This window comes from Vombatus ursinus, unplaced genomic scaffold (assembly GCF_900497805.2).
Source record: "Vombatus ursinus unplaced genomic scaffold, bare-nosed wombat genome assembly UNPS02014832.1, whole genome shotgun sequence".
Lineage (NCBI taxonomy): Eukaryota > Metazoa > Chordata > Mammalia > Diprotodontia > Vombatidae > Vombatus > Vombatus ursinus.
Genome location: NW_020954610.1, coordinates 38,662,305 through 38,677,405, shown reverse-complemented (window position 1 = coordinate 38,677,405; position 15,101 = coordinate 38,662,305). Strand labels below are relative to the sequence as shown.

The window sequence follows — 15,101 nt, the reverse complement described above, 5'->3', positions numbered from 1 at the left end:
TTCAGAAACTCATTATACTATTCCTATGCCAGCGTTATTTCCCAACTTGAATGAAAGGAGACACTTATACTGTTATATTGACTAAATTATTAAAACAGTTATACTTTGATGGATCTATGATCTCACCAAGGAGACTGACAGTACAGACTATAGCCTATTTGTGCCTTCTTATGCTGTAAGTTTCTTGTCCATATTCTTCCATAGATCCTCCACCCAGTGGAGGCCATCCTGTGGGTATTCTCATATGATGTGGGTACCAGTATAGTACATAGACCATCATCCCCTAGTCTTGCCATGTGACCACAGTGTTTTCCAATCATACAGCCAGGGTCATATCACTACCCAAATATTTTTAATCACAATGATATTTTTTTAAAACATATAAAAGGAATTGTATAGTAGTGACTCAAAATGCTTTGTTGGAGCTGTGATCTCTTGGACATGGATATTCCCTCCACTGGTCCAGATCATAATTCATCTTTGGCTTCTTAGCCCATACAATTCTTGGCAATGTCAGAGGATCATATTGTTCGGTTGTTTCAGTTGTATCTGACCCTTTGTGATCCAATTTGGAGTTTTCTTGACATAGATACTGGAGCAGTTTGCCATTTATTTCTCCAGCTTATTTTACAGATGAGGAAACTGAGGTACTCAGCATTCAGTGACTTGCCCCGGGTCACACAGCTAGTAAATGTCTAAGGCAGGATTTGAACTTCCTGATTCTTTTTTTTTTAAAGGCATTTGGGGTTAAGTGACTTGCCCAGGGTCACACAGCTAGTGTCAAGTGTTTGGTCTGAGGTCAGGATTTGAACTCAGGTCCTCCTGACTTCAGGGCTGGTGCTCTATCCACTGTGCCACCTAGCTGACCCTGAACTTCCTGATTCTAAGCCCAGTACTCTGTCAACTATGCCACCTAGCTGCCCCCACAGGATCATAGCTAATACCATAGATATAGAGCTGGAAGGAATCCCAGAGGCTTTCTAATCCAACCTGCTCATTCTACAGAAAAGGAAACTGGGATCCAGAGAGCTTGAATCACATGCCCAGTATCACACAGGCAGTAAACAACAGTCAGTATTTAAACCCAGTCTTCTAACTGCAAATTCAGGGCCCTTTTTGCTATACCACAGACTACCTTTGTGCCCTTCCATAAATCCTCCCTTGAGGATCCACCCAGCATGTAGTAACCTTCCTTTGGATATTTTAAGATTTCATGGGTTTTTGTTCAATACTGAAGCTGTCTGTTATGTCTTTTCCAGTTATAATGTCTTTTTTTTTTTGCTACTTTCATTCAATCAATAAGCATATTTGCCTTTCTTTATATCCCCAGCACTTAGCATAGTGCTTGTAACATAGTAAGCATTTAATAAATGCTTGTTGAGTAACTAAAATATGCTATGGTACCATGCTAGGCATGGTACAAATACAAACACAAAAATTAAGAACAGCTGCCTGAGCCCATCATAAAAAAATGGATTTGGAATCAGAGTTCTTGTTCTTAAAATTGTGCATTATTTGCTTATACACACACACACACACACACACACACACACATATCTATAAGTTTCTCTACTCACATACATACCCACACATCTATTGGGAGTATTTTAATCAGAGAGTTAAAGCAGGAAAGTGTAAAATCCCTTATTTTACTACTGAGGAAACTAGGGTCCAGTGTTATTGTCCAAGGTCACCTAGGATTATAATTATAATAAAATTTCAGTTTTCAAAATTATTTTAATTGATATTGAAACTACCATATAAATATTCTTAGGAGTGGTCAAATAAGGGTAATTTTATCAAGCTGGTAATTTAGCAGAATATTAGGCTTTCTATTGAGCATGAAAATGGTATGCACTTCAACAAGGACCATTGGCCTGTATCAGCCAAATACAATTTATGATAAAGTGAATCATGCCTGCACCTTGGGAAAACAAAGGGGAATGCCAAATTCTCACAGCATTTTGAAAAGATGCTGAATGTGTTTTGGATAAAACACTCAGAATCTGGCTATGGGAAAGTATAACTACAGTCAGAAAGAGGAAGGAGATCCTAAAAAGTCAGAGGAAAAAGCATCCAGTCTTTGTATTTTAGCAAGCAGAATTGTATTTTACAATCCATCTCCCCTCCCCTAAGCTCAACCTCGATCATGTTTTTCAGTGCCTTCTTTTCCTAGTTATTGCCTAGCCATGAAGTGAATAGAGTGTTTTACTTCAAGTCAGGAAGGCCTAAGTTCAAATTTAGTCTCAGACACTTAGCAGTTGTGTGACCCTAGACAAGTCACTTCACCTGTGCTAGCTATCTCAACTGTAAAATATGAATAATAGCACCTGCTTCCTAGGGTTGCTGTGAGAATAAAATTGGAAAATATTCGTAAAGTGCTTTGCAAACCATAAAGCACTATATAAATGCTAGTTATTATTCTTGTTGCTATTATTATCCTGTTCCCAGACAGAGCATAAGGGATAGAATCCAGCTAATTATGGAAAATAGGCCAGAGCAGATCATGAGAAACACTTAATGTACTCCAACTCCTTGAGTACTACTGTCCCCTCCAGAATCTATCTGACCTTCCTTCAATCTGTATTCTACATATGATCCCATATTCCCAAAGAAAATAAGCAGGAAGAGTTCATGCTATAGTGTGAACATGTTGCTATATTTTACCATCATCTTAAAGGGTCCTGCAGGTAACAATAACAACAGAAACAAAAACAGTAACAATATTTATATATCTCATACTATGTGCCAGGCATTGTGCTAAATTACACTTTGGTAAGCATGGCTTACCAGTAAAATATTGTTGAGGTATATCTGTGCTTTGAAATAGAAATGAAGGTATGTGAATGCATATATGTGTATATGTGTACAGTATAAATACATATGTATACATATGCATGCATGGGGGGAAAGCGCACAGCATTCTACCGCATATATAAGGAAGATGTTGCTTTCTAGGCATTGGTATAAATGGATAAGAAAATAGTAATAGCTTCCCGACCATTGCATGAAATATCATTTTGCTGCACTTATAAATAGATCTCATACCATAGGCATTTGAATGCATATTTATGGAAATTGGCTGAAGCAGTCACCAACCCTGCTGTTTCCTTGCAGAGACGCTTCCACCCCCACCAGGGGAGTGTACTTTTGAGCAAGATGAATGTACATTTACTCAAGAAAGAAGAAACCGGAGCAGCTGGCATCGAAGGAGAGGAGAAACACCCACATCCTACACGGGTCCAAAAGGGGATCACACTACTGGGGTAGGTGAGTTAAACTTCACGTTGAACTTTCTGAGCAGAGGGAGGCCATGTGGTGTTCTTGAAAGAAAATCTTCCCAAATAGTGTTCTCTGAAGTACCCAAGCATCACTTAGAGATCATCATTGGTCACCTACATAGTGTGCATTTGATATATGCAAATTCTCTCATGCACAAATTCCAGATGAGACTCAACATACATGGGATAATTCTACATGGAACTCACCGTTTACATATAGAATTCAACATACATGTGTTAATTATATATGAGACTCAATATGCGTATTAGGTCATTAACTATGCAGGCTTAAAATAGCACTTGCCATTTGCTATGGTGCTTAAGCAAACTTCCTCCTCACTGGTCATGTGGGGGAAGTGAACTTTCTGCCCTAGATAATGCTTTTCCTGATTTTTTTGCCTGGATTCCAGGGGTGGGGAACCTGCAACCTCAAGGCCACATGTGGCCCTCTAGTCCTCACGTGTAGCTTTTTGATTGAATCCAAACTTCAGAGAACAAATCCCCTTAATAAAAGGATTTGTTCTATAAAATGCGGATTCAATCAAAAGGCCGCACCTGAGGACCTAGAAAGCCACATGGTGCTCAAGGCTGCAGTTTCCCCACCCTGGTTCTATTACCTTACCTAGATTTTATTTCTTTGTATTTTCTTTTGAGAAGTGGGGAATAAACCTCCATTGAGGAGTAAAAAGAACAGAGGAAACACAGAATCCCTGGAGGACTCAACTCAGTTTTAAATAGAACAAAAAAAGGAGGAGCTGGGAACATGAACTCTTAAAGAAACCGTCTATCCTTCATTGTCACATTACATTTCCATCATATCTTCACTTATACTGAAGTTGTCTGGGAAGAGTTCAGAATGTTATAATAATAATAATAACTGTAACTATGGGGACTTGTCTGGGAGAATAGCCTATTCAAAGAAATTATTTAAAAGTTATTTTTTAAATAGAAGCCCAGGAAGGAAACTTTCCCTTTCCCATATTTTGCTAGCAATCACTACAGCATCTGGTGATAAGAACCCATACATGCATTCACTCATGAACCCTTCCTACTTGCCCCTAAGTATGTACACATCCAGACAGACCCTGTTGACATTTCTCTTTTCCCATGAAGAGATGCCTAAGAAGTCAGAACTGTGCCAATCATATTGTGTGTGTCTGTGTGTCTGTGTGTCTGTGTCTGCGTCTGCCAGGGCTTATCATCTCAATCCCTGAAATGCTGATGTCATTCTACAAAGGCTGAGACAGACCCAGGGCCTGCAGTCTCTCTGACCAGCCCTACAAGCAGGGGTTGCCTGACCCTGCCTGGCATTGAAACCCCTCCTGAGTCAGTACAGAAGAGCTCTATGCCTATGCCCAGCCTTCTTTACATGCTTTAATGGACTGATCTGCAAGAGGATGATAAGGAGTGTGAAGGGTCTTGAGCTGCCATTTCAAGATGAGTTTAGCCTGAAGACAAGAAGCCTTGCAAGGCTGGGGGTGGGGCAAGCAGAAAAAGCTATCATTATGAATTTGAAAAATTGTCAAGTGAAAGGAGGATCAGACTTGCTTTTCCCTGTTTGACCCTACAAAGCAAAACTAGAAACAACGGATAGAAGTTGAGAGAGGCAGTCTTCATGAGTGTGAGGAAGGCAGGAAATCACAGAGTTGGAAGGGACTTGAGAGGCCATCTATTCCAACCTATACCTGCGTAAGAATCCCATCTACAACATACCTAATGGATGGTCATCCAGCCTTAGCTCTCAAACCTCTAGGGAGGAGAAGCCTAGTACCTCTCAAGGCAGCCCACTGCATGTTTATACAAGGTATCCTAAAAGTTCTTAGTTGGACTTACATTCATTCTCCAGTATTCAACATCTAATCCAAATATGTTGTTGTTCAATCATTCACTCATATCTGACGCATCGTGACCCCGTGGATTTTGTCCATGGGGTTTTCTTGGCAAAAATACTGGAATGGTTTGCCATTTCCTTCTCCAATTTGTCCCCATTTTACAGACAAGGAACTGAGGCAAATAGAAGTTGAGTGACCTGCCCAGGGTCACACAGCTATTAAGTGTCTGAGGTCAGATTTGAACTCAGATCTTCCTGACTCCAGGCCCAGTGATCTAGCTACTGCACCACCTAGCTGCCCCAATCCGAATATACCCAGTAACTATAATTACAAGCTTAGGTTCTATCTCATTCATTCAGTGACTGCTCCATGCTCCATCACAAACACTCCTAGAGTCCAATTTCACCATCTCTACAAAATAAATCATTAGCCAAAAAACAAATCAACACTTTCAAAATCTCAGCAGCTCAGAGCACATACATAAACATCATATCTTCTCTACATAGTCAACAGCCTTCCTCCTGGGATTAACTTTAGCAACTGAAACTATGCAATATTGTATTTTTATTACAATAACAATGTTAGCTTACATCATATATAGCACTTTATAGTTTGTGAATAGTATAGTATAGTATAACACTTAAGGGTTTGTGAATCCTGACTTAGACATTTATTAGCTGTGTGACCCTGAGCAAGTTATTTAAGGTCTCTGAGCCTCACTGTCCTCATCCTTAATAAAATGAGAATAATAATAGCTTCGAGGCCTACCTCACAGGATTATGGTGAGAATTAAATGAGAGAATATATGTCAACTGCTTTGTAAACCTCTAAAGTGTTAACTATTAATTTATATGATCTCATTTAATCAGTATTTGACTTAGCCAGAATTCATGTTTTATTAGAAACATGTTGCTTTTGTATTAATTATATGGTTGTCAAATTAGCTTTAATTTCTTTTTAAATCACATCTTATGTAATTGGAATGTAATGTTCAATGATAAAAACTACAAAACTCAAAAAGGTTCATTTTGAACATCTCTCCTACTGTAAAACTTGCTGCAAAGTGCATCAGTTGTTAAGGGAACCATTGTATATAAATTTCGAACATCAACTAACTAGCAACTAAAAAGGTGTTTGAGAAATGGAATGTCTCTCTCTTAGTGAATGGAAACTTACCTGGTTGAAGTTTCTAATTGAGGAAAAAAAAAAAAGAAAAAATGGAGTCTATACTTTCCCAGGATAAATGTTTTATACCTTCTCACACAGGGAAAGAGAAGGGAAGAAAAGAGAGAACAGAGTAAGAAGATTAACTCTTCTCTCTTCTTTCCCCTCCCCTCCCTTCTCCTCTCTTCTCTTCTCTTCCTTTCTCTCCTCTCCTCTCGTCTCCTCTCGTCTCCTCTTGTCTCCTCTCCTGTCCTCTCCTCTCTTTTCTTCTCTAACTGTTCTCTTTACCACAGGCAGTTTTTTCCTTGGGTTAATTAGAGGAAGGCAAATCTAGGAAGATGGCAAATTTTCTGAGAAACAAGTAGCTCCAAAGAAAGTCCATGAAGGTCTATACAAAATGCTGTAAGAGTTCAGAAGAGGGACTGATTGCTTCTGGCTCGGGGCATCAGAGAAGGCTTTATGAAAAAGTGACAGTTAAATTGGGCCTTGAAGGTTGGCTGATATTTGATAGGTGGTGATGCAGGATGGGTAAGGTAATTTCATTAAAGAAGGAATAGCATAAGCAAAGGCACAGATACAGCAAATTGTGGGGCACATTTGGGAAACTGCTTAGTGCTACAGGGAGACACAGAAGGTTCTTTGCTCTCATAGAACATAGAATCTAATGGGGAAAAGAACTACTAACATATCTGAGCAACCAACAGAAAATAGATTATTAGATATGAGGTTGTAGGGCATATTGGAAGTGCTATAGCAATTTAGGAGAGGGATCAATCAATGAGGGCTGGTAGTCAGGGAGGACTCTAATGGAGGAATTAGGACTTTAGATGATCCTTAAAAAGATAGTAGAATTTGGTTGGGTGGAGAGGCGTGGGGAAGGCAATCCATTGTGAGCAATGGTATGGGGGTAGGAAAGAGCAGGATGTCTTTTAGAGATGGACTCAAAACTTTATATGACGTATCTATTCCCTGGCATCTTTCACGGGTATGTATATGTGTATATATGTACATACATATGCATATTGTATGTATGTGTATTCATATATATATATATGTATAGTTTTCATAGAATCATAGATTTAGAACTGGAAGGCTCCTTATAAACCATATCTAGTCCAATGGTTCTTAACTTTTTTTGTGTCATGGAAACCTTTGACAGTCTGGTAAAGCCTATGGAGCCCTCCTCAAAACATTTTTTTTTAAATACATAGACTACAAAGGAAGAAAATTATTTTGAAATACAGTTATTAAGATAGCTTTAATAACAAGTTCACAAACCCCAGGCTAAGAACCCCTGAACTTAGTGCCTCATTTTATAGTGAGAAAACTGAGACCCAGAGAGATTAAGCTCAAGGTTACACAAATAGTAGGTGGAAGAATCAAGACTTAAACTCAGTACCTCTGACTACAGATCCAGTCTTCCTGAAAGAATGAATGGCCCATTACCCTAAAATATCTTCTCCATCTCTTCTCTATCTTCCTCAGTACCTAAAGTTCCTACCTTGGATGAATCTTTAGTTATAGCCTGGAGGGCTCCTGTGAAAATGCAGTTTGTCTTGATAGGGTAATACATTAATGTGAAAAGGTTGGTCAATGCCATGACTGTGACTGAAAGATTAAGAATCTGTGATTTTGTAAATGTGGGAAGCTCTTGGTATTGGGTCTCTGTCCACCAATGCAAACTGCAATTCCTCTCTAATTTAGTAGATAAATTCTAAGGATTTTCCTGAGGCACATAGTGGTTAAGTGTGACATGTCCTGGTAAGTGGCAAAGATAATATTTGAACAGGCATGTAACTGATTTAAAATATGGCACCATATCCTCTAGGCTACACTGTGTCTTAACTGTGATTACTTTATCCAAATTAAGATAGCTTACTAGCTAATAACTTAATAGTTAAGCTAGCTAACTCAGTAGGCCTCTAAAATAATTGAACAAAAAAACAGGTAAATATTGATTGCGAGAGAGAGAAAAGAGAGCTCCAGAACATGGGACACTACTAAGAAAGAATGGTCTTGGGAGAGAACATGGTACAATGGAGAGGGTGTTAATTTGGAGTCAGAGGACCTGAGCATGAATCTCAGCTTTGACACTACCTGTATGATGACTTCGTTATTTCTTACACAAGGCATGCCATCTTCTGTCTCCATGACTTTGCACTGACTGTCCCCATTGCCTGGAATGCTCTACCTATTTGCCTGTGCCTCTTAGAGTTGTTGACTTCCTTCAAGGAACAGTTTAAGTCTAGCCTTCTGGCTCCATCTTAGTTCTCACAGCGATACCATGGGGCCATCACATCACTGGGACTCAGTTTCCTCATCTGTAAAATAAGAGTATGATTTAATGACCTCCAGGGTCCCTTCCAACCCTAAAGCTATAAGTCTTATTTCCTATGATGTCACAGGATAGGGCCCTAGATAGCCAGAAGCTAGCATTAGGGTCCTAGGTATACTGGCTCAGGATAGAGAAGCAGAGGCCAGAAAGGGGGAAGGATGGGATGGCTAAAGTCAAATATTGCCTGCTTTACATTTTAACTAGGCCAGTCCTTGCCTTCCCTTGACCCTTTTAACTAGTTACTCAACTATTTTAGGTGAATCTCTTGTTTCTCTAGTTGAATTAGAAATTCCTTAAAGCCAGGGAATAGTCTTTTATATTTCTTTGGTATTCTTATTGTGCAGCAAGTATAGAACCAGCAAGGTAGATTGTTGAATTTGGAAGCAAGGAGACCTGAGTTCAAATTTTACCTCAGACACTTAATACAGGGTCCCCCAAGGGGGACCTTGGGCAAGTTACTTAACCTCTTTCAGCCTCAGTTTCCTGATCAGTAAAATGGGCATAATATTAGCATTACCTGCCTCACAGAGTTGTTGTGAAGCTGAAATCAGATAACATATGTAAAGTGCTTTGTAAAAGTTTTGGTGCTATATAAATGCTAGCTGTTATTATTAGATACTCACATGTACTACACTTAGTAGGATAGGGAGTAGGGCTTGGATCTGTGATTTCACTGGGGTAAGGAACTCGGATGAAGGAAATCACAGTACTAATATAGGTCAGTGCCTTCTTTGCAATGCATAGACTTAGAGAGTTGCCTAGCCCTCATTGGTTAAGTGAGTTACTCAGGGTCACACAGTTAAGTATGTATAAGAGGACTTGTCTTGAGGACTTGACTCAAGGTCTTCCTGGCTTGGAGGCAAGCTCTCTATCTACTGACTCTCTACTTTGTATATACACATTGGAAGTTTACGGTAAATACTTGCTGAACAAACTGAAGGCCAACTTTTTTCTTCCTCCCTGAATCATTAAGCTAGAAGAATGCAAACATCCAAATGTTCTTGACTAGCAATGAGTCTCCTAGTTTCTTTACTGCCAAAATACAAATTCCATGAAAATCTAATAAAAAGCATTCAGAGCTTATCAAATTATTTGAATTTTATTCACTAATTTATATCAGGTCTGGAGTGTCTGAGCACATGAGAATTTGTTAAGGAAAAAAAATGAACAAAAGTTTCATTATGTTTTGCATTGTAAAGATCAAGGGTTTTGCTTGTGTGTGTAATAGGGGTCTGGGAACTGTCATCCTGAGAGTGGTAGTTCAGAGATTCCTTGTCATTTTGAACCCTCAGAAAGGTTTCAGTAGGCAGTAGTAGGTAGGAAGCCACAGTGGAAAACGTAATGCAAAAACTCTTGGTTAACCTAATAACTATTCCGATTACACCACTGTCCCATGAGATGAAACTTCCTAATGGTGCAAAACATGGAAAATCCCAATTTTTCAGCAAGTTGTTTCCAGGGTCTATCTTTTTCCTTTTCTCTTATTATTTTATTTCACCTGTTAAACTTTAAAACAACCACAAACTATTCTTAAAGCACCCCGAATTGTGTGCCAACTAAGTACTTCGGTGTTTGAATAATCTGTGATTTCATCAATGTGGGTACTTCCTCCACTAATGCAGATTGCGAACCATAATAGGAAATCTTCATATGACCAAGAAAACTCATTCCCTGAGCAACAAACTTCTGGTGACGAGTCTAAACTCAGCAGGGTTTATCCTCAGAGCACAAAGTAAATAGGATCATAGATCTAGAAATAAAAGAATCCTTAGAGGACATATAGTCCAACCTGCTTATTTTACAGATGAGGAGACTGAGGGCTAGGTATGTTAGGTGACTTGCCCAAGGATACACAGATAGTAAGCACCAGAGCCAGGGTTGGAACCCAAGTCCTCTGCCTCCAGTGCCAGGGCTCTTTCTCCATTGTAACACACTGCTTCACTGTCTGTCCCTGGGCTAATCTTCCAGTTTTTAAAATATTTTGATAACTATTTTAGTATAACTGGTTTCCTCTGTAATGCTCTATATTTTATTTTATGCATTTAAAACATGACCAATGAACCCAAGATCACCTCCAGGCCAGGATGAGACATAAGAGGAAAATTTTAGTGGAGATGCCAACTGAAGAAAATGGCTTTAAGCTTAGTACCCACTGTGCACATCCTTCCTTCCCACCAAAAAAAAAAACATGTTCCACCATCAAAAATGAGCAATTTGCTACACTGGTTCTAGTTACTTGTAAACAAAATGTCCAAAGCATTTTTTTGGTCTTTTCTTGCTGTGTAAAGTAACAGTCACCCCATTGCTCCCTTACTTGGTCGGACTAGATACTCTTTCTTTTACTGACAAAAAACATGACCTAAGACAGCTCCTACTGCCTACACTTGAATCAAGTGATATTTTCAGCATTTGCACACTGTCACCCTTCAATGCCAGAAGCGAGGATTGAATTGTTTACTTGGAAATGGAAAATTCAAGTGAATGGTATTTATGGATCCCTAGCAATGTATTTAGCAGAGGACAATGGTATTATTAATTTCGATGAATTTTCTTTGTTTGTGAATCTGTGTTAATTTGGGAACCCAATCAGAATTTCAGAAAAGGCCCTTACTTTTATTAATCACATTCTCCACTGATGAGTTCCCACCTAACACCCCCCCACCACCTCCACCATCTGTGCACCTCTAATTTTTTGAATAGTATTAATGCCACAGATATGTATCCTGGAGGAGGATGTGAGAGAATTCACATATTCAACAATTACAGCAAAAATCAATTAATGTCTCTTCTTAGAGTATTTATTTGTATTAATAATGACAACTCACATTCACATACCAATAAAAGGCTTAAAAAGTACTTTCTCTGCAATTATCCTGTGAGAAAGCTAATAGTACAAATACTGTTATCTCCATTTTATGGAAGCTGGGGAGAGATGAATTGCAGATAATACTTACAAATTAGTATTACCATTTTATAGATGAGGAAATTGAGACTCAGAGTGGTTAAATGATCTGCCCAGGATCAAGTGGCTTGTAACTGCAAGACCCAGGACCTGAACCAGAGCTCCAGACCCTACTATCAGTTTCTTCCATTATACCATGCTGCCTTTCTTTTAATTTGAAGCCCCAGGTTTACAAAATTGAAATATAAGATAAATAAAATCTTAGAAATATGAGAGACCTTGGAGAATACCCTAATCCAGGTGATCGCAAAGTCTTGCCTAGCATATCATCAAACTATTGCCACAGGCCCTTTCTTTCACTTTCTCCCTCTCCTCAGTTTCCTAGGATTCTTACTGAGGAGGAGAGTGCAACTATCATTGGGTACTCAGTTTCCTTATGTGTAAAAAAAAAAAAAAGCTAGAGGAGGAAATGGCAAAAGATTCCATTATCTCTGTCAAGAAAACCTCAAATGGGGCAGGTAGGTGGCACAGTGGATAAGCCTCCGGCCTTGGAGTCAGGAGGACGTGAGTTTAAATGCAACCTCAGACACTTGACACTAACTGTGTGACCCTGGCCAAGTCACTTAACCCCAATTGCCTCACCAAAAAAAACCCCAAAAACAAAGAACCTCAAATGGGGTCATGAAGTGTCAGACACAATTGAAATGACTGAACAATAATACTAAATAGTATTAGCTTACACATAGATGACACTTTATAGTATACAAAGCATTTCAAACTATCTTCCCATTTGATCCTCAGAGGAGCTTTGCAAGGTAATGAAAGTAATGTTATCCCAATTTTACAGATAAAAACAGTAAATCTTAAGTGAAACAACTTGCCCAAGATGACATGGCTTTTGTGTCAGAAATGGGAATTGAATCCACATCTTCAAACTCCATGTCTGGTGTTTCTTTCACCACACTAAGCTGTGCACACCTGAAGTGACTGAGAAGGTGAACAGAAGATTTAGTTTCTAGACCATGGTATCCCCATCTCAAAAGGGAGGAGGTTGGCCTAGGTGATCTGAAAGGTCCCTTTCAAATCCAGCCTCCCATGATTCTATGAAATACAGTCTATATTTTCTTAGGCCCGTCAACCAGAAAAGAAACAAAGCAATAATGATAACAAATCCTAATTGATGGTGAGCCATGAGTGACACATTCATAATATTGGCTTCTCATCTTTGGGGCCAGATGTCCTCTACATTAAAAAGAGCTATCACCACATCTGGCACCTTTTATTAGTAGTCTCAGTAGAGATAGCAGTCGATTTTATGATCTTATCTACTAATCCACTTGCTTAGCTTAACAAAGAGTCTCTGCTGAACCAACCATATTTGAGGAAGTACATTAAGTAATACTGTCTTATATAGGTACTATAAGAGACTTTGAGCTGCAGTCCCTCCCTGCCTCACTTTCCAACTATGTTTGGTAGTGGTATGTTCAGCATCTGGATGAATTAATTGGTCAGTCAATATGGGAAGGAGGTAGTATGGTGGCCAGAGCTCTAGATATGGAATCAGGAAGACCTGAGTTCAAATCCTACCTGAGTCACTTATTAGTTGTGTGACTGCACAAGTTACTTGATCTCTCTCACCCTCAAGTTTCTATCCCCCTAGAAAATGGGAATAACAATAGCATCTACCTTCAGGGTTGTTGTGAGGATAAGTTGAGAGAAGATAGTAAAGCACTTTGCAAACTTTAAAGTGTTACATAAATGTTTGCTATTATTACTATCAATCAATCAATCAACATTTATTTATCTATTAATCCTCCTATGTGCTGGGCACTGTGCTAAGCACTGGGGATACAAAAGGAGACAAAAAGACAATCCCTGCCCTCAAGGAGCTTACAATCTAATAAGAGTAGCAACATAAATACAAAGTAAATAGGATATAAATAGGGGGTAAATAGGAAATAGTTAACAAAATTAAGACATTAGAATTAAGATTCAAAAAGGCTTCCAGTAAAACTAAAAGTTTTAGATGGAACTTGAAAGAAACCAGGGAAGTCAGCAGGTGGAACTGAGGAAGGAGAGCATTGAAGGGGTAGGAGACAGCCAGAGAAAATGCTGGAAGTGAGATATGCGGAATCTTGTTTGTGGAACAGCCAGGAGGCCAGTGTCACTTGATAGAAGAATAAGTGGTAGAAAGGAAGGTACAAGAAGAGTAGAGAGGTAGGGGGGAGCTAGGTTATAAAGGGCTCTGAATGCCAAATACAGCATTTTGTATTTGATTCTGGAAGTGATAGAGGGCCTTTTGAGTTTATCGAATGAAGGGTTAGTAGGTGGTGACATGGTCAGACCGTCGCTTTAGGAAAATCACGTTAATGACTGAACAGAGAATGGATTGGAGTGGGAAGAGACTTGAAGCAGGCAGACCCACCAATAGGGCCACTGCAATAATCAAGGCATGAGGTGATAAGGTCCCGTACTAGAGTGGTGACAGTGTAAAAAGAAAGAAGGCATATTTAAGAGATGTTGCAAAGGTGGAATTGACAGGCCTTGGTGACAGATTGGATATAGAGGGGAGAGAGAGTAAGGAGTTCAGGATGATATTTGGTTGCAAGCCTGAGGGACTGATATTACCTTGAACAGTAACAGGAAGTTGAGGGAGGGTTAAGGGGAAAAGATAATGAATTCTGTTTTGGACATGTTAAGTTTAAAATGTCTATTGGAAATTCAGTTCAAGATGTCTAATTACAAATCTACAACTATCTACCCATAAGCCACAGTTCAAATGGAAAATTAGGGGAATGAGTAGGAAAGTTTTCTTCTCTCTATGGATATATATAGTATATATGGCTATGTTCTGTGGAACTGGAAAGGGGAAAATCCAGTAGAAAAATCACAATAACTTAGATTCTTATAACACAAATCAAAGAACTCTGCTTTTTTGTTACAATCTCATTTTCATAGAATCTAAAGTTAGAAGATATCTTAGAGGTTATCTATTCTCAATTCCTGCACAGTACACAAATCTCTTCTACACTATCTACATGACAAGCATTGAGACTCTGCTTCTATTCACATAGTACTTTTTGATGTTATACAAGCTTCCAGAATGACAATGTCCCCTTTTCCATCCACAAGCAGCCCTCAATCATCAGTTGGACTTCCCTATATTGAACTGTCACCTTCCATCTAAATTCCATTCATTGGCACTGGTTTCCCCCATTCAAATCTCTCTTCCATGTTATAGCTTTTCAACTTTTTATTTTATTTTATTATTTTGTTGTTGTTGTTGTTTGTTTGTTTGCTTTCTGGTGAGGCAATCAGGGTTAAGTGTCACACAGCTTGTAAGTGTCAAGGGTCTGAGGCCAGATTTGAACTCAAGTCTTCCTGACTCCAACTTCTATCCACTGTGCCACCTAGCTGCCCCACTTTTCAACTATTTAAAAATAGCTGTCATGCAGAGTGGATAGAGAGCCAGCTGTGGAACCAGGGCGATCTGGGTTCAAGTTCTTTCTCTGTCTCATACTGGCTATGGGACTAGAAACAAATCACTTAATCTCTCAGTTCCCTTAGACAACTCTCTACAGTAGGAG

General features: G+C 39.1%; 1 protein-coding gene across 1 annotated transcript in view; it reads left to right on the top strand.

Moving 5' to 3' along the window:
• The window catches only part of MAMDC2 (MAM domain containing 2), a 221,995-nt gene that overhangs the window by 187,986 nt on the left and 18,908 nt on the right, over positions 1–15,101 (top strand). Inside the window, exon 11 of the mRNA XM_027839070.1 lies at positions 3,118–3,270. Coding sequence (XP_027694871.1) covers positions 3,118–3,270 — 153 coding nt within the window. The remainder of the gene's footprint in view (positions 1–3,117; positions 3,271–15,101) is intronic.